We start from the raw sequence: 21,183 nt of genomic DNA, 5'->3' as shown, positions 1-21,183 counted from the left end.
CTACGACATGTGGTTCTGCTGGGCCGACAGGTTCTGCTGCTGCTGCTGCTGCATGAGGAGCTGCTGCTGCTGCCGGCGCCGGGCCGTGCGGAGCTTCTCGAAGCGCGCCTCCATCTCCTCCAGCACCTTGGGCGTGTAGCGCACCACCAGCTTCACGCTGTCCTTGGCCGCCTTCAGCAGCTCCACCGCCTTCTCGTGGTGCTCCCCTTCCACGCTCTGGGGACACACACACAGAGCTTTAGTCTTAGCTAACACTTGCATATTGCATAAACCGTGGAAGCCATTTGACTGGTCATGCCAAGCGCTTGTGTTCATGGTCACATCTGACCAAGCACTTTCCAGGGGACTTATTTTCAGATGCGCATTTCTACACATTAAATGATAATTACGTTCATTTTTCACAGAGCAGCCCTACTATGGCTGCACTTCAGCATCCTCACAATGTTTCTGTAACATTGTAACAACAAACTAAATGGGTTAAAATGGGTATGACAAATCAGTCAACTTCAATGAAAATCGATAAGGACCTGGCTGCCATGACTTAGAAATCCATTCCATGTGAAGTTCTCTGTTGTATGTGTCACAACTGATAACAGTGATTTCAAATATTTTCCATGTATCTGTGATTCTATTACTAACATTACTTTTGCTTAGTAGATGCTCTTATTTAGAGCAACTGACGTTTTCAATTTTTTCATGTCATCTATTCTGGATATTTCACTATTATTATGGAGGAGATTCAGGTTAGTGCCTTAACCAAAGGGAAAAATAGCAGCGTCCCACCTGACAACCCTATTCAACTGGCGACCTTTGGGTTGCGAGCCCTGATCATTACCAGTGTGGCATGCTGCTACTTCTTATGTATGGAACAGTATTTTTCAGAACAAAAAAGACATAATTAATGCCCACTCAAAGAATCTTAGAGAGGACTTGTACTAATGCTTTAAATTCACATGCCCAAACAGTAAAAACTAAATGATTACACTTATCTTCCAGATGGGTGTCTTAAATATTCCCTTAATGGAAACTCAAACCCTTAATCGAACAAATTAACGGTGGGGAAAAAATGAATACATCCTGTATCCATTCTGCCTGGCTGAACTGACATTTATCATTACCGTCTGATAGGACATTCTTCAAGTTATAACAGTTAAATAGCAGTTATGTAATACTTTAACCTCTATCTACACACTAATGAGGTTAAAAAGGCGTGCGATTATATTTGGCAGGAAAGGCCGATTTAGCCTGACATGTCTGCTAAGCTCAGCAGGAAATTGAATATTTGGCATAATTAGAACTTCCTCTGAAATCCACATTAATGAAATACTTGACAATTTGGAAAGCCAGCAAAACAAAATGAATCATTTGTGAAGCTTGCTGTTCGATGTACAAATTTGATTTGCTTTGGTAAACTGAATAATTAAGATAAAATTAAGTATAAACAAACAAATCCTTAATTTTACTTGTGTGATGTTAATGAACAGCATTAAAAATGGGCTGAGGAAGAAGTAGAAGTTCCAGCCCCTGTGAAGTTTGGAGTGCTTCCTAGTGGTGACATGGTGAATGTTTGAAAACACTGCGTTTTGTGAAATTCTAACCTTGTCATTTTCATCACCTTGCAAAGTTGAAATTCATTCAGAACAATGTTAAAACTGAACATGTCACTCTCTCTCAGCATAAAAAGGATCTTCAGCTTCTACTTCAAGCCATTCTACAACACATTGCTACACTGACTCAGTCCAAACCGTCTGTGCTTGGGTTTGATCAACAGTGATTAAAGGCAATATCTCAAAGGAGTCTGAACAAACTTTGGCATATTCATTAAAAAGCTATGTCTTCTCTTTTGTCTGGTTCATTGCCAGGGAAGTCACATGAAAGCATTTTTTTTTATTTTTCTTTGGCTGAACTTTGATTTGCAGAAAATCTGTGTGAAGACTTTTGAAAAGTTTTTGAAGCCGGAACTTTCTCAAGGGCAGCCTTCATTGTAAGTGACAAGATGTACTGCTGGAGATGGTCATGCTTTTGTGTCAGTGTTCCTTTTGCCTATTGGGCAATGACAGGCATCTGTCAGAGCTGAGTAACTGAAACATACACAGATTATACTTTTAATCCATGCCAATGCAGATGTCTTTAGATAAAATGTAAAGACACTATGTAAAATGTACCACTATACTACGCTACTACCACTACTGGCGCAGCAGCGCAGCATAATGGTGAGGAGCAGGGCTCATAACCAAAAGGTTGCTGGTTCAATGCCCTGCAGGGACACTGTTGCTGTACCCTTAGGCAAGGTACTTAACCCACAAATGCCTCAGTAAATATCAAGTTGTACAATTGGATGACATATGAAATCATAACCTATGTAAATCGCTCTAGATAAGAGCGTCTGCTAATTGACTGTAATGCAATATAAAATTGTGTTCATTTCTAAACCTGATCATGAACTGAACATGAGGTGATTCGGGGTAAGCAGTTTGCTCAAACAAACAACAGCAAGACCTAACATCAGCTTTTTTGTTCCTAGGCATTGTGCCACTCAGTGGACCTACCACCCCGTTGACAGACAGGAGCTGGTCCCCCCTCTTCAGGCCACCGTGCCTCTCAGCCACGCCCCCAGGAATGATGCGCGAGATGTAGATAGGAGAGTTCTGTTCCTTGCCGCCCATCACATTGAAGCCCAGCCCCTCCTCTGTCTTTGGCAGCTCCACCACCCGTGGGTGGGAGTGACCTTCGCTGGCTGCGAACGCTGCTACTGTGGCCTGCAAAGGGAGACCCGCAGAGTTAGGGCAAGAGGCCTTTGCACTGGGCAGGAACTTCTGGCTGCCCGGTGTGATTTGCAGTCAGATTCCCAGTAGGCATTGCTGTGGATTCTGGGCCAGGGCTTCAGTTGAGATGTCCAAGCTCTGTCGCAGCTTGAGATCAATTTAGACCTCGCGCTCTGTGGGGACTTCTCCAAGAGGCGGACATGCTCGGTAAATCCAACAAGGTGCACATTCATTTCATTTCCAATGCTGCCACTCTACCACCTGCCTTTTGAAATTGAAGTTAGAGCTCATTAGTGCACAGAAAGGAGGAACAATACAATATACCCACTGATCCAGAGAAATATCACAGGCTCCTGCCTTCCTGCCTCATTATCAAGCAAGTTAAATACCACTGTCACAGATTTAAACTTCTTTCTTTCTCACTAAAACCATAAGGCCAGGAGGGCCACATGGCTCTATGTTTCACATGCAGAACACAACCTTCTCTGAACAACAGGACACCTCAACTTTCATAAGAATGTTGTAATTTTCTTTAAATAAGGAACAAAAGCATGTGTGTGGTACAGTAGGTCCATGTCAAATGCTTTTATTGCCTAGAAACTTCTGAAACTTGATGTCCTCTTCAAGCTGAAAGTGCTTTTCATAATTTCTTCAGCTATAAAATGTGAATGGAAAGGAAGGAACAAACAGGAAGTACTTTGAGAAACTGTCAACAACATCTGATTGGTGGATCTGTGAATTTCATCTGGTCCATTCATTCAGTCATATCCATTAAACACATACTAGCCAATAACTCTGCAAAATACACAATACAAATGGTGTTAAATGATAAACTAAACATAAGGGACAGAGTGAAGAGAATTCAAGTCCCAGTCATTTGGTTCACTTGAACTGCACTTAAGAACAGAGTGTGCACGAGGCTGATCCCAGAACAGCTCAGTAATGAGTTCTGCAGGAGAGGGAGGAACGAGCAGGAACGAGTTTTAAAAGTAGCATGCTGTCTCATCTGACACTGCTATCGATTTAAGTCACTCCCCTGGGGACCTGATCACACACAATCTTTGCTCTGTGTCAACTGCTCTCACGCTGATGGTTACGTTTGAACTATTTTGTAAAGACATCAACTTTCAAAAGTTTCTAGGCAATAATAGCCTTTGCATAAAGAATACAAAAAACTTAGACTTCTGTTGATTGCCACAAACAGCTGACTCAGCACCCTATGTTCTGCCCTTGTGAACTTAATGATTCAATGAACATATTGGGATTTTCAAAATCTGATAAACTTTCCCAATCTTTCTTAATCAATGGCCAATGCTTCTTTTACAAACAGTAGTACTTTGGCTACAACGCTCCCTCGGCCATTAAGAAACTCTGCTTTTCATGTTTATCCTGCATTACCTCATATCAGAACAATTTCTTGTTCCTCATAATTTCTAACTATTACAACACGTGGATGCATTTATGGGTAGCAGGGCTATGCACTGTGATATTGTTTGCAGGGATGCTGGTAGTGATGCTGAGAGCATTGACAGGGTGCCTGTGCTGCTTTTGAAGTGCATGCAGGTGAGCATCTGACGCTGGTTTTTATCAGCCAGACTGCAGCCTCCTCACACCTGTCAACACTGAATAAAAAAAAAAAACACAGATGCAGTATCAGTGGCTGGACTTCAGTGGGCTGGGATTTGCCTATCCTCTTCTGAAGATGATCTTAAAATTCCCCAGAACCACCTAAAATAGAATCCATATGAGTAGGGATTCTAAAACAAACACAACCATGAGCATTAAAAGGGAAAATATGTGGTTTAACATACACATATCAACATATCAGTACACACACTCCCATAACAACTTCAAGCCAGCTTCACTTATCTTATTATGAGTTTTTTAAAGAACTGTCCATACTGCTTCAGTGTGTTACACTGTGCATTCCATACCTCTGAACCACAGACACACACACACACGCACACACACACACACACACACACACACACACACACACACACACACACAGAAAAAGGGAGCATGAGAGGGAGTACAGGACTTACCTTAGCTGTGGCCCGAGCCTGGTATTCCGCACAGCCATTCACTGTAATGGTTTCATGCATGTACTGATACACCTAAGGGGATGGAGACAGAAGGGGGGAGAGAATAGGGGTATGGATACTTTGAAGCTGAAATTTTAATGCATTTTTAATGCATTAGTAACTGTAACGCTCCACCCACTAAAGACCACACTACTAATACTCCCCACGAGCTACAGCCCTTATTAATAACGTTAGTAGAGCGAGATGACAGAAAAACTGAAAAAGTAAAATCTGTGCTGTTAAAATGGATAAGCAGAGGTAAGCAGAGCTAAACTGGCTGGCAGTCTACTCATAGTGAGGTGGAGGGGTGGGGGGAGTGGGGGGGTGACGGGGGCTGTAAATCGATATAGTAGCGGTAGTGCCTGGCAACACACAACAACACAAAACCCACAGAGCCGTTGCTACATTCCAAAGAGCAAACACCACAGTGAGCTTCCTGCACACACAGGAATAATACAATAATGAAGGGGAAGGAAGCCACAAGATTTCTGCAGAGCCAGCACTGGCTTTCTATTAGCAGTGCTTCAAATTACACCATTTGTAAACTAAACGGTGAGATACAAGCATCCATCACGAGAATAATATTGGCAGGGCGTATGTTAACAACAGTAATATTTTATTGAATTGGTGCAATTATCACCAATTGTATTTTCAGAGGAGCTGCTCAATGAAGTTTTTCCTTCATGTGAGTAAGCGCTGTAGATCTCTCAAAAATAATGCATACAAACAGTACAGACAGGTTACATGTTTTTGTGGTTTGTGGAGTATGAAGCGGCTACGGCCCTTAGTGAATGCTGTTCATACATTTCGCAATATAGACCTAATTATTGGATGGCATGCAGAGTTGAGCTGAGGAAGAGTAGCCCTTTGATCATTAATCCAAAACTCCGTTTTATAACTCGGGGCTGGCCAGCTTTTCTGAAAATGCACATTATAATAGTGTAGACTTACCATCTCACATGAGGGGGGGGTCTGTCCACTTAGGTAATTCAATGTAATTCTGATCCACTAAGGGTTCCTGGCTACAGGAGAATTTCTGACACCAAAGGAGGCTGACTGGTCAGCGGACTTCACTCTTGGTTTTACATCACAAAGCTGATATCTGTTATTACTTTTTGCTTTTAATGGCAGTCTCAGTCACCATTTTTGATCTTACCTTGAGTACAGAGCAAAAACTGTCTAGCCCCACTGTGAGAATATTTGTCACATCCTCAAATAACAGTAAGGTTTAAAAATACTAGCTATCTATCAGATATATCAGGTGCCTAGGATTAGGCTGCCTGCTAAGGAAGTAGTTTCACAATCTGATACTGACTGAAGGAATTCAGGTTAATTATCCTGCTCAGGGGTAACCTAAAAACTGGCTCCAGTACAAGTTCTGTTCTGCATCTATATGCATGTCATTTTTGAAACAGGCAGAACAAACCCTATCAGACTTCAATAAGCTTTGTTCATGTGAAATGAACAGATTTTGCAGAAAAGTTGCCATCGGTTCGGATAAGTGAATATGTAATATAAATGAAAAACATTAAAAAGGTATAATTTTTTCTGTCTAACATCTCAATAATAAACACAAAAGTCTACTGGGGGGGGGGGGAATGTAAAATGTTTTTATCTCACTACTGAATAATTCAACAATCCATCCATGGAGACTTAAAAAAAAAGAAAACATTGGTTTTGTTTGTCAGAGCAATGAATCAAGAAAAGTACTTTCAGTACCATCGTTTGATAGCACAGGGATTTTTATTCATGAGCTCTCCACTCTTATTTTCAAAGGAACACAACTGGTAGTGACCTCAATGATCAAGTACAATTCTTCATTTATGAATAATGTACTTCCTGAATTATTGCATGTCCCCAGAAGCTCAGAAGGAAGCCAATATACGGGTATGTCCTGAAAATGAAATGTATATTTTTCTGCGTGATCTCTCATGCAGTCACCTTGAGATCCATTTTGATTTCTTTTTATTTTTATAAGCAGTATGAATGAATAACAAAAAAATCTCATGTTCTTTTGAAAGCTGTTCCTTGAAAATGTAGGCCTATTCCCTGAAAACAACAAGTCTTTGAAATCTTTTAACATGGTCATTTAAATCTTTTAAATCTTTGAGCATGAACATTTGATCACAGCATGAACCTGATTCAAAGTTTTTTGGAAAAAGCCAAGTAGGATATGACAGGTATTCATCGACATATTCATGAAAAAGTGCTCAAGACTCAAACTCGAGGAAATTACTAAATTGATTATAGGAGTAACAGCACAACTCAGTAGGACCTATAAGGTTGACTTATGTGTGCTAGATACGGCCATGACATACTTTCCCTTTGGAATTATTTGCTTGTTGCACCATCCAATGAGATTTTTACTTGGCAGATGAATTACCATAAACCTGCAAAACAGCATACAATACACAGTTCACATTGGTGTTTTGGGAGGTCTAGATTTGTAACACATGTCATTGACACAGAGGTGCATATCTGTTCAACTCCAAACCATTAACAATTCAGATGTTACCTGACCTGGTCCCAGCTACACAACGAGTGGCCAGGTCAGGTGGGCAGGTGCCTGTGTGAACTGAAGGCTTGTGGATGCTGCCACTGCCCAGAATTGGGGGCACTGTGGTCAGAGCAGCTCTGCTCTTTGAGCCCTGAGAAGGGCAGCGGCCCTACGGTTTCTCCTGCTCTGCCCTGCTCCTGTGCACTCCACAAAGAGTTAATGCCTCTCTCTAGCCCTTAGACAATTCTCTCTCCAGTCTGCTGCATATTCATGGAGGAGGGTTTCCACTAATCGGGATCCGTTTTAAATGCCTGAGAGACACTGCTCTGTATCTGCAGTCACTGGGCTGTAAGGCGGTGGTACAGTTGGTGAGGTTGGTGAAAAAAACCTGCCTGGAAGCTATGTAATATGGCGTATGTAGCCGCAGCTTCTTGTTTCTGTGAGTCCTGAAGGGGGGGGGGGGGGGGGGTGCAATGGTAGTGTCATTATTCTAACATACAATGCAAGAGCAGATTGCATATATTACACAAGGTCATCTTGATGAAGCAACATCACATTCTGCAAGTGCATAGTCCCACTTCAGCTTGGACTAATTTCTGTGCATCCATCAACACACACTATTAAAATTTAAAAATAAATATCTGAAAGACAGGTACAATTTTTTTTAATGAGAAAAGTGTTTGGTTGGACTAATGCTTTCAGGCAAAGGATGCCAACTTGGTGCATTTGGTTCACCTGACAAAATGCTTTCCCTGGGGTTCATTTTCAAATATTTTACTCTTTAAAATAAAGTTCAAATAAATGTCAGACTGCAGTTAAATAACTGTAAGGTAATCTGTTGTGAACACATTTTCAGAGTATGACTGACAGTTCCCTTAAGAAACACCATTTTATTGCAGGAGACGTGTGCTTAATTTAATTTGAAGCTCCATTTAAAACTGCATATCAAATGATTATTGTAATTTTTGCAATTTGACATAGTATGAGTAGTATCTGACCATTTTTCATGGAAAAAGCCCTGTGTGCTAATGTGAGCTGAGACTAACAGATGATGGAAACTGACTCTGAATTAGCCCCGTCTCACTCATAGCTGATTAGAAATACCAGTCATTCTCTTTTTAACCAGCTGATTGAGCCTGATGACCCATTCACATTCATTCTCACAGTTCAGTGAAACATCGCTGTCGCTGACAGATTCAATTTTGGTGTTGTCTTGAAGCTTAGTTGGCGTACCTCCCCTCCACTGGTCACTTTAAAAAGAAATTCACCCGTCAAATGTAACTTGACAGATTTACTGTAAATTGTCTCGATACTGCATGAGTGGATTTCAGTCAGAAAAAAATTATTCTTAGTTTGCTTATGTGGAAATACTGTTGAGTCTGTATTTTCTGGATCCTAGATTTTGTACGTGAGACTGGTTACTGTGATACTACGTGTACATATCAGCACATGACGTAAGCACACACATCACAGCAGGGAGGAAATAGTGTTCAGCAAATTCTAATATCTCAGTTGGTGGCCTTTATTAATAAAATGAATCATAATTTAATCCACACCTTGTACAATAAATGAATGTACAAATAAATTATTTTAACCTTGCCCTGTCTTTGAACCCTAAAACTAATCCACTAGCAAATCAGAGCTATGAAGCAACAGTGATTAGAATGATGATGATTACACCCCCAAAGGTAATTGCACGTCAAGAAATGAGCCTCAACAGTGAGAGACCCTCTGTGTCTCACATGGAAGTATCTGAGTGGATGTTTGCTGACATTATTATGCATTGGATGAACCAGATGAGATGCGGTAGAAGACAATTCATGTGAAGGTGAAATGGTCCCTACGGGAAGCCAACAGTGATATAACCACACCATGGTGCTTGAAACGAATGCTGAGACGCATGACAAATGTCAAAAAATGTCCCGACATTCAGTTACTTGTTAATGCTGATTTAGCTGACAAGGAGTAACAATTAATGAATAATAAAGACTAATGGCATTTTAAAAAGAAAATATTATATTTTACATTCCAATTTCACCAGATTGTTAGACGCTAAGGGGAGCGGAGGAATTGGTGGATGACAGCATGTTTCAGAACTTTAAATGCCTCTTACCTCATACCATTACTTCTTCTAGCTTTCAAGTATTGCTAAAAGCACAACGCCGTCTGCACAATTCCACGCCCCTGCCCTCCTGTTTCAGAACACTTCTAGTAAACTACCTTGAAAAGGTAAACAAAATAAGTGAACCAAAAAAGTCTTTTTACCCCTGCCAAGAGCTTGAATGCAAGGATGCTGTGTTAAATAACCCATCTCCAGCAACGACATGAGCATGGAGATCGTGGAGTGATAACACAGCTGTGGTACAGTGTGCCACCCCGGCCTGTTCCAGCAATCAATCCCATAACGACTGGCATAATTGCCATTGCCTTCACACCCCGGTCTCTGCAATGGACAGTCTCCTGTCTTTATAAAGGCAGACCACCAAGGGGGAAAGCCATCCGCTGAGCGATCAAGTGGTAGCTCACAGGAGGACATAATTGACAGGAAACCCAACGCTGGTTGGCAGTCAATGACAACTAAGCTCCACACCCCTGATTAAATTGTTGCTCTTTACTTCTTTGAAACGGCAGCCAGCAAAGGAAGCTTCACACTCACCGAAGTGCTGTAATGAACAACTCAAGCAGGAAGTAAAATTTTTCGTTAAATTTTCAGATGACCTAAGAGTCAGCCACTAGACCAAAGACTTAGCACGCATTCATATTCACCTCCTTCTTCCATACTCCTGATCCACGACCAGTGTAATTCCCCAGTCCATGCGAAAGTAATCTAACTGCAAATAAGGGTACCACACTAAGCCTCCTGTGTGCTCAGAGTCTCAGTCTCCCGCTATCATTAACCTGGACATCAGACTCCCACAGAAACAGAGGGAGGAGCAGGGACACGCACCTCTCGGATGGCTGTGCAGAATTCGCTCTGCAGGACCTTCTTCAGGGACAGCAGCTTGTGGCCGGGGACGTCCCCTGACTCCAGCAGCTTCTCCAGCAGCTCGATCGCCCTGGCCACATCTGTGGAGAGAGCAAGAGAGAGAGGGAATAAAGTAATAATAAAATAAATAATATGCGACAATAACGAAAAAAAAAAACGTTAAATCACAATAATGGGACAGCCCACTGAAGGACCAAAATGTTGGAGCGAATCGATTGAGGGCGCAATAGGGAACAGACTCTTTTGGGCCCGGGGCAGAGAAAGTAATTACGTGGCGGTTCCTTTTGGCATGGAGAACCGGGGTGTAATCTGTGAAAAGAGAAAGGCTTCCAGGGTGGAGTTGTCATGTGAACGTGGGACTACCAGGCATGTGGCTCTGAAACAAAGCCACTGCCATCCAAACCAAGGCTGTCAGTGCAGCATCATAAACACACCTGGACAGCAAGCCCCACACCCCTGATTACAACCTCCTTAATAATAAAAAGCAGAGAAGGTCAGGAATGAATCACTGCCTCCAGCTGACATGTAGAGGAAATTAAATACAGGCAGGCTGAACAAAAAGAGAGGCACATGTATTCCATCAATGGATCAGCCACTTAGAGGGGGGAGAAGAATTTAGCTGATTCTTTCATTTGTTAATGAGAACGTTTGAAAGGAAACCTGCTCTAATCTGCCAGGGTAAACCATTACCTTGTGGGTACGCTGATGTATTACTTGGAAGCCTGCACCCAGAGCTCACGCAGCAGTGAGTTGAAATGCCATTCCCTTCTTGATATTCAACAATGCACACTTATTGTAAAACGTCACTGATGAGTAAACACACTCATTGTGTTTAGAGAGACTGAAAAATTAAGCAGGTCATGCTCCAACAGGATCCAATGTCGCCGAAACCAGTGAGGTGGGATATGAGAACAACAACAAGCTCTAAGTGAACACAGGCTTACAGAAAGAAATAAGAAATTGAAATTAGATAGCTGTAGGTGATTTTTGGTTTGGGAAGAAACTGCTAATTTTCCTGGATAGAAGACAGACTAGCCTTTCCCATTTTTTTAAATGAGGGTACATAGGTGTCCTGCTCTGCTATAATTTTTCCGCACTTCTTACTGTAGACATTGCTGCAGTGGATTTACGATCTCAGAGTTGCAACCCTTAAGACCAATCGTAGATCTGCCACTGTTCTCTGGAAATGGAGTATGTTATAGGCATGTGACCCCCGCTAAGTAGTGGGCGCTGTCAGGGTGATCTTCGCAGGCCATTAATTAACCCAGACGGCCCATTTCCACTCCACATCTCCACTAATGAGGGCAGACAACAGGGGATAGAGAGTCGCAGGCCTTAGGAGGCCGCCACCAATAGATACCTACTTAGATTGGTACTGCAAGTAAAAGAACTGGATGAGTTCCCCTCCTCATTTTAAATATTCACTTGTTTTAAATAATATAACACATTTTAATTTGATCTTGAACTGTTCATGCACAGCTCCGATCTGATCCGATTTGTCATTCCAAGCTGATAGCAATTTGTCTGGTCTATTTTGCTGGTTTATACGGGGGTGTAATTTCCATTAGGGGCCAGTCAGGGTGATACGAGTCCAGGCAGGTCTCATTTTCTCCCTTTTGTGCTCATTAGTACCAATTCATCAAATTCATCTCTGCCTATTACTGATCTCTTCAAAGACACACTTTAAACATCAGAATATTTGCCAGGATTTCTCATCTGGTCTTTTATAGTCAGAGCATAGCATTAATGAACAGCAGGGGAATCCTCAACTTGAACCAGCACAACTAATCCAATCCCTCACTGGATTTCATAACAGCCTTTTAAAATCTATAAACAAGGAAGATGAAAATGCCACTAAATACAGAAGTTAGCACAAACTGTGAGGCTTAATTTTCAGCATGCCACCAATGACATCACAACGTAATCAAGTATATTCATCCCTCTAATGGCACTGAGAATGCTTGGTAAATGATGTGAGACTCATTTGAGCACCAACCAATGGATTTCTGTGCTTTTAAACACAGTGACAAAATAGAAGATACCACTTCCTACCAAATTAGACATCTAAACCAATGGAAAATATTTGATATTTTGGGAAAACCTGTTCACAGTTTCCTGTACAGTAACTGATTTGTGTCATGCATCTAGCTGAATAAGCTCCTTAAATACAATATACAATCTGTGTCGATTTTTGATGGATCACTAACACAGAGGGAGAAGTGACTGATAATAACCGACTATAACCATCACCATACATCTTTATCTTGCCTAACATTTCAGCTACAGCATTTCTGATTTCTTATCTCACTACACAGGAAATAACTATAATATTGCTGTCTGTTACATGTTTTGCACCACTGCCTTTTATATTGTACTCTATTTATCAGAATACACTTCACAAAAAATGTGTTTTCCTCTGCAGTTTTGAGCTTGAGGTGGTAAAACAACCCCAACCACTTTTCTTCCAGCACATTTTGAAATTCTGTCACATTAAAATTTAAAATTATACTGCTAAATTTCTAACCTGAGAAGGTTTCCTTTTAAATAAGTGAAATCCCATTGTGCTCCTTATAAATTCCTAAACTTTCTAAATGAAGGTGCCATTTGAGGTAGGCTACCTCTTGGCATTTGAATGGATGGGTGCACACCAGAGTACGAGAGTGTATCTGGACTCCCTGCAGAGCAGCTACTGCTTGTTCTCTTACTGAGTTCTTGGATGATATGATCCAAAGGCAAAGTGGATCTAACAGCTTTAGCGCTCTAGTGCTGCTCAGCAAAGGCTATCAGTCACACAGAGACACAGGGGTATCACAAGCACATACAGTAATATGGATTCCAAAAAATCTGCTTATTGAACCAACTGACAACATGACCACAATGTACCCTAAACAGCGTTACCATGGTTAGAGAATACAATCCTGACCCTGCACACTGATCTAAATGAGTGAAAGATTAACTTCACTTCTCTCTCAAGACAACATCCCTCCATCCCTTTGATATTGCTTCAGCTCCAGGCAAACACCTAAGGCCAGCGCCATGTTTCAAACGCATCCACAAGTCTGATCTCTTCAGCACTGACTGGGGTCTGTCTGGAAAACTACAACAAGGTTCAGGAACTGCCTCACAGGAAGAGCGCAGATTGAGAAATTACTTACTGAGGGAATGTCAATCATGTTCTCCTCCGTGCTGTGAGATAACTCCCCAGCTGATTGCTCCCACACAGACTAGAGTCCAGATGTCTGCAGCATCTGCGTTGTTTACAACCTTCTGAACACATTTCGCAATGTTGGGTCAACACTAATGTATTTAGCACACTGGTAGTACATATGTGCTGTTTTGTAATCAAACATCTTTAAGCCTACTTTATAATAAGAATTACATTACACTACATTACATTACATTACTTCATTTAATAGATGCTCTTATCCAGAGTAAATTACATGGGTTACAATTTTTACATGTTATCTATTTATGCAGCTGAATATTTACTGAGGCAATTCTGGGTTAAGTACCTTGCCAAAGGGTACAATTACCACTACAGATGATCAGTGCCCCTGTGCTTGGTATCCCAACCCTCTTTAATCTCATCATTCTGTTTGCCAAAATCATCTCACAAGACCTAACTTATCACCTCCCTATAAAAAATGTGCATATTTCTGAAAAGTGTATGTTTCATTAGTTTTTTTCACTGTTATTTTACAATGATGTAATGTTGTGTACTATGTTTGGAATGATGGAAACGATAAAAGGAAGCTGAGAATTGATATTGATATACAAAAATACCATCAGGAAAGGTCTAAGCAAACTGTATGGACCAGATGATTAAGAGGCTTTTTTATTGAAAATATGATACTGTATACATCAACCACTGCTGTGTGCAGCAGTAGCACACGCACCATTGGACTGCAGTCCCACAGGATGCACAAGGATTCGGTCTTCAAAATTGTATGATGGGGGTCCTATGGTCAGGATTTCTCTCGATGCTGTATGAATCAATGTGTGCTTTTACTTTAATGTGTCCCTATTGAATTTCTTTCTATATAACGTTTAATGTAGCTTACTGGTTAGGAAGACAGCCTAGATAGGTTATCTTAGCATAGTGATGCACTTATTTGGAAGTCACTCTGGGTAACAGTGTCTGTTAAATTACATAATGTAATGTAATGTAAAAATAGTTACAGCACCTACTGTATTTTCCCTCAGTTAATACTCAATCTAGTTAGCCATTTGGCTTTAAAATTAACTATGTTAACACAGGGCACAGTTCTGCGGGTTAGGTTACGAAGCCATTTTAGCCTAGGTTTGTTAGCTACACATCTTACCATATCTAACAACATTTGTTTCTGACCACCTGAACCAAGTAAACAAAACAAACAAAATGGGGAACCCCATGGTTGGGCAAGCATGCACCAAGTCAATGGCCTCAGAATGTATATGTATAAGTGCTTGGTAGGTCCAAATGAACAGGAAACTCTGGTGTTCTTTAACCATTTTTGCCATCATCAGGCAAGGATTTTAATGAGGTATTTTTAACTTAATCTCTTCAGATCTGTGATGACCTGAGATGGACTGCACAATTATGACAGAATTCAGCAAACAACCACTAGACGCACTCCACAGCATGTTTTCACAGGAGTATTAGAAAAGGTCAACCACATTATTCAGATTTAAAAAAAGAAGAAAAAAAAAAACAACAAAAGGAGTATAATGTCACAGTGTCCAATCCATTATGCTGAACATAATTCCTCCATAATTTTGTGGGCTAAGACAAAGTCACGCAAAGGCCTAGCCTAGCCACCTTTGTGCCATGCACACTTGTTTCTATCAAACAAAAGTATGAAAACATTGGCTCTTTCCAAATTACCACTCTATACATGTCAGGAAACTTGTGTAAAGAGCTTAACATTGATGTCATCCCATTTTTAATCTTGTGCAGCAGTGTGCCAAACTGGAAAGACAAATGATGGACCAAACCTGGACCAGAAGGTGGGCTATCATTGTGCACTGTACCCACAAACCTGGGAATAATCTAGAACCCCGAATATGAAAGACTCAGATTATGGTCTGAAGGAGGACAGGCTTCTCCACTACGAGTGGCATGTTCTACTTCACCGCAGTCCATCATCCATCACAAAGGGGGAAAATTGGCACTAATTAACATTCATCATGAAAGAAACAAAAAATATTATCATGGCTAATGGCTGCTGCCGGGGTTATGCATGTTGGACAGAGACAGACGCCATCTATTTAATCCTGCCATTTCCTCACGTGTACTAATTAGCTGCAGAAGGCCTGCCACTAACACATTAGCTGGTAAACTGCTTTGCCGTTCACATCTAATTAGTGCATTATGGACAGCCATCCAGCTCTCTTGCCATTGAAATTCTGGTTTGTTATTCCTCTTTCTGACAGGGCTGTCAAAACCAGGCTGAATGACATTTCCAAACCACATGCTAGCACTCTGCAATACAAATGTGGATAGACTGGATGTGGGCCCAAGATCCAGAGATTCTTCCTCAAATTTGAAAAAACAAACTTAAGCAATGAGTTTGGTTTCATTTTTCTTTCATTTGTTTGGCTGTTGTGGAGCTGGCTGTTGTGGATACCACTTCTGTAAATGGACTACTCAACATTCAGGACATCGTGTATTTGCTAAAATGGAAATGGGTCTCAGATAAGTGTAAATGTGCATGTTAATTGTTAGGGGTAAAGCATTATTGGGATTTGTTTAAAAAAAAAAAGTCAAAATGCAACTGCAATTATGTTTTTAACATCTGAGAGCAGTGTAATCTTTCATAAAGTAACTATCACTTGAAATAGTACCACCTGAATTTATAATGTCATTAGAAAAATAATAGAATCTTGAGTTTTTCTTGCAAATGTCAATGACTCACGCATCTGCTCTTCTCTGTGATTCTGTATTGGCTAGGTCTATGGCATTACAGAGAGATAGTAGTTGGTTCTACATTGTTTTGTGAGAATGACCAGTTAAGGAAATTTACTCCAGTTAATCACCTCCAGTTAGCATGTTTTGATATTGATCTTGGAATAATATGACATACCAAGGAATTGCCTGACAAAATGTGTGTTTGTTGAAGTAAACCAGTCGTCTCCCCCACCCAGCAGCTGTATGGAAATCCAATCTCTCAAAGCAACCTAAGTAAAAAGTACGTCCTCTGCCATTTCTCCCAGCCTGCTCTGAAAAATATTTTAGACTCCACTTGAGTTTCAATCAATTTAAGTTATACTCCACTTCCAACGTACAGGTTTTCTGTAATTGTCTACCCAAATGAATCTGTGGTCCTCTTTATTGTTACATTCAGATGAAGCTGCACATTTTCCATTAATAACTTCTTGACATAACACAACAAAATATATAGGTGATCAATATACCATTTTATATACCTGCAGTTGACAATTTACAGTATATAGTAAATATTGCTGTAAATTATGCACCAACAGTACCGTACCACAGTGCCACCAAGAGTAATTTCTGAACTCTAGTTAAGAAAGTGTGTCTCTTGGCAGTGCTCTACACTGTGCCCCTAAAATATGACAAAATATAAAAAGTGTGTAATAAATAAAATTATAAACCATGAGTAAAATTACAGAGCCTGAGAACATAAAGATCTTCAGAAAAAATAGTAAAACCAAGGAGAAGGTTTTGTCTTAATGTGCATTATGGATCTGCTTTGTAAAGTCAAATGTGCCAATTTTAAAAAGTCATTGAATACTCAACTTGACATATTAGAAGTATGACAGACTGAACAACTGTCAATAATTTAGAGAAATGCCCCTGGCAGCAGAGCCAAAACTGTACATTGTTAGAGCCTTAAGGTACCCGGTTTCGCAAAAACTCCACAAGAACTCACATCTATGATCTCAGGGAAAGCATCACCTTTCATTCTCCCCTAAGAAGCAGAGGTTGGATCAAGACTTTCAGTTCAAACAACTGGCCTTGAGTGCGGAAGACAGCAGACTGTCTACCATCCCTTGCATGACAGCTCCTATAGAACTGCAAAACTATGTATCGTATTCTTAACTTGCACCACACAAATTATACTATAGGTACACAACTGAAACCATTTAACCAGATTATTAATTTACCTCCCAAATAATGGCAGCAGAATAGTTAGATTTCTGTTTTTGTTTTTTTCCCTCATAACTGTTTTCAGTTCACCTTGAAGTCCCCCCACTGGCCAGGGACCCACTGACCACATTAATGTCCTGAATTTATGCCGTATTAAATGAATCACTTGCAACTGGCACCGTTTATGAAATCAAATATTCCTCAGCTTTAAAGCTTGCGCACATAAATTTGGCCCATGGATGCTACCCCTCATAATTTAAAGAAATTAGGCTACCTACTTTTATACATAAACTCATACTCACATGAATACAAACACACACGTCTCCTACGTAGGAGAAAGGAAGATAGGGATTTGTGCAAGAAAGTGAGGCAATACCATGTCCATGCCCATAGAAGACTCCCCCTGACTTTGCTCTTAATACATGTCATTTTCTAGTGTTAGTTACAGCAATATCACCTCCAGACAGGGTATCCACTGATGTTGCAGTGGCATGAATTGTGTATGGGTTAACATAAAACACACTGACATGTGGAGGTCACCACCACAGGGATTGGTTAAAAAAAAAAAAAAACCAAGCTCAGTCATGCCCTTGGTGCTTGGGTGTTGAGTCGTCACCGAGCTGTCCAGAACCCTGTAAACGGTTGTTTCTCTCCGTTCCATGCTATAGGATAGACGAAAGGGGCTTACTAGTTCATGGAAATCGCCATTCCACACGCATTTGTTTTTTCCAAAAAGAGATGCTGTTCTTGTAAACTCAGTTCTAGAAATGCTAGAAATGCTAATCCTCCGGGGGAAAGATGCTACATTTTGGAGATCTGCTGCATGGATATCGTCTTTCTATACTCAGACCAACCCATTCAAATGCCATGCGTTTCTTTGATGGTGGAAGTAGCAGATAGACTGGTATGAAGCAAGTATAGCTGTCAATATAGAGGTGTCAAGAAACGAACATATGGCAGAGTAGTCGACAGAGAAATTTAAGTGGGTTGGAACCTCTGTAGCCGAACATGGGAAGTGGGATCGAATATTATATTTTCTTAGACGGTACTGAAATGAATTTAATTGCTCTTACCTTGGACTATGAATGTACAGAAGGAATGTATGACTACTAGTGCTAGTCTATCATATAGCTATGGTGCTACTGTCAAAACCCAAGAACGCCGGAGTACTGTAACCACACGGAGAAACGCCATGGACTTAGATCAATTCCACTCGCAAACTGGCTGATGAGATACAAACTAATTGAACCGTTGCGTTACTTTGACGGTAATCATTCAGCTCCAATGTGTGAAGAACGACAAAAAAATCACCAGTTCCTTGACATCGGTTTGAGGTTGTCAAAAAAGTTTGCAGATTCCGACCGACACACGACCTCATGGTCAATTTTCCAGAAAAAATAAGAATCAACTCGAAGTCTGTCTTTAGCAGCCAGTACAAGGCAAGTTAAATCTGTCCCAAATGACCAACGAATGTCAGCACACGACAATGTTATTACGCGTTACATAACTGAAAATAAAACGAAAGGCAACGCTACACAAAAAAGAATGAAAAGCATATTCATAGCTCATTGTTTGAGGCGAAAAGCTAACGTTAGCTAGGTAGCTAACGTGACGTGGTTAAATTTAAAACAATTTCGGCCAACGGTTGCGTACGCACCAAATTGTTACACGCGCTTGAGTGGTTTTAATTCACAAAAACGATATCTCCCAACGTGTAGGGGAAAACTGGCAAAATCGGCCACATAACCTTAAAACGTATCGCCCTGCAGTGTCTTCATTCGTGTCCTACGCGACTGTACAAACGACAGGATTTGGGTCGGGTGGGAATGTAAACGCTTCGCATCTTACCTCGATCCAGAGTGAGCGGTTGGACCACTGTCGCCATCACTGATGCTGCTGCTGCTGCTGCTGAGCGAGATAGAGCCTTTGCGCTGCAGCATCACCCGAAGCCGCCCGTGCCTTGTAATGGGAGTGGCTGAGAAGGAGCGGGGATTACCTACCCGCTGGCCTCCTGTCACATCGGACGTCTTTACCTTCAGATCAAATGAGGAGTGGAAAAAGTTACTGTCAAGGATAACTTTTTTTTTTCTCGTTGCATGGTTTACGTGTGAATATTACAAGTCCAGCGATTGCTTTCACTTCAGGGTATTGCGACAGGACATGTATGATAGCACGCCGCTTGTGATCAACGCTGCAGTTTCTCACTCCTGTGCTCTTGTAAGCAGCCCCGAGCGATGGCACTAAAACATGACTAAGGCACAGTTGACACGCAAATCCACATGTTCGTGGATTTTACTGAAAAGAAGAAAAAAAAAACCCAATCAGGAGCCGTAAACTGTCTCCACCATTTCCACTCTCTGCCTGTGGGATTCACCTTACAAGAAGTTTCATACGTGACCAGTCCTCTCTCCCAAAAGACACCAGATGTCATATCAAATATATTTCACTTTCATGGGAGTTGCATGTCAGAGCTCTGCCTGGAAATATCCCTGGGAAGATATAAGTCATTGTTGCTCATTCACAGTGGACTTCTGGTGAGAGCAAGTTCTACTGTATTATCCCAGAGGAAAGAGTCACCTATGTCATTTTAACATAACAGTGTTTATTGTCTAGCGGTGGCCTCAAGCGAAAGCAACTTGTCTTTAAGACACTGGAGGAATGAATTTCAGATGTGCTGTCACTTCAGAATATTAAAATTGCAAGCAGAGTTGCAGTTTTGCATTTAGCGTACAACAGAGAAAAAATATGATCAGCATGTTAAAGATTACAGTATACATTTATGGTATGTTTATTTGATAATGCTTTGAAGACACACACACACACACACCATTGTCCAATCAATGTGCATTTCCTTTATTTTATTATTATTGTTATGTTGGGACCAGTATGCACTCTTGAAACGCATACATTATCTTTATATATACCTTCCCCGAAGTTATAAATAGTTTATGTATTCAGTTGCCAAGATCACTCCCTAGACTCATCGTAATGCAGGACATGAATGCCAAGAGAGTGAAAATGGAGATGTTAAACATGATTACTCTAGGCCTCTCTGAAGAAAATTTACTTATGTGCATTTTACGATCAATCCCACTTCACTTAATACACTTACGTAACCAACAAGTCTTTGGATCTACAGAGCATATAGCTGTGGTATACAATCCTGAATCCACAGTCCTCTGCCGTGTTCACACACTGTGATAGCACTGGTGTCTTCAGTCTTTCACCCACTCAGATTGTACCTTTAATGGTGTACAAGTACAGCATATCTGATAAACTGCACACCCATCATCACACACAGCTTAGTTCAGTCCACACAGATCTACATAATCCTGCTGCAAACCAACGCAAAATGGGATTGCAGTCATAGGATGGAGACAGGGCTTAGGGCCAGTGAAAAAGGGGACATGCAGAGATTATTTTTTTGCAGCCATATGGGATGCTGCGCTTGCCTTTGGAAGCTTTTTTGCTTTGAAAACTGGATTTGACTGCAGTGCCTCATAGGACCTGGTGTTTAGAACGATGTGGTTCCTTAACTTCCCTGAATGAGGAGGGAGCGCAAAGATAATGGAGTGGTTTGACTCAACCATTGCAGATATACTGGGTCCCTCGAGGGACAAAAAGAAAAACCATGCGCTGACTGCACATCTATGTTGTAACCTGCAGTCTTGTTTTCCTGTTTTGCTGTTGTATGATATCTGCATGAGAAGACATGAAATCAAATCTGAATTTGCTCATTGCTGTGGAAGTTTTTTTGAAAA

General features: G+C 41.0%; 1 protein-coding gene across 1 annotated transcript; it reads right to left on the bottom strand.

The window, feature by feature from the left end:
* On the bottom strand, nt 1–19,327 carry LOC118770201 (protein lin-7 homolog A-like). The gene is made up of 5 exons (XM_036517732.1): nt 19,271–19,327; nt 10,294–10,412; nt 4,811–4,882; nt 2,550–2,759; nt 1–216 (listed from the first exon to the last, which is right to left on the bottom strand). Exons 1-5 carry the CDS (start codon nt 19,305–19,307, stop codon nt 1–3), a joined length of 654 nt encoding a protein of 217 aa, XP_036373625.1. The 5' UTR covers nt 19,308–19,327.
* Nucleotides 19,328–21,183: the final 1,856 nt, after the last annotated feature.

Source organism: Megalops cyprinoides, chromosome 23 (assembly GCF_013368585.1).
Source record: "Megalops cyprinoides isolate fMegCyp1 chromosome 23, fMegCyp1.pri, whole genome shotgun sequence".
Classification (NCBI taxonomy): Eukaryota; Metazoa; Chordata; class Actinopteri; order Elopiformes; family Megalopidae; genus Megalops; species Megalops cyprinoides.
This window is presented reverse-complemented; position numbering and strand designations above follow the sequence as displayed.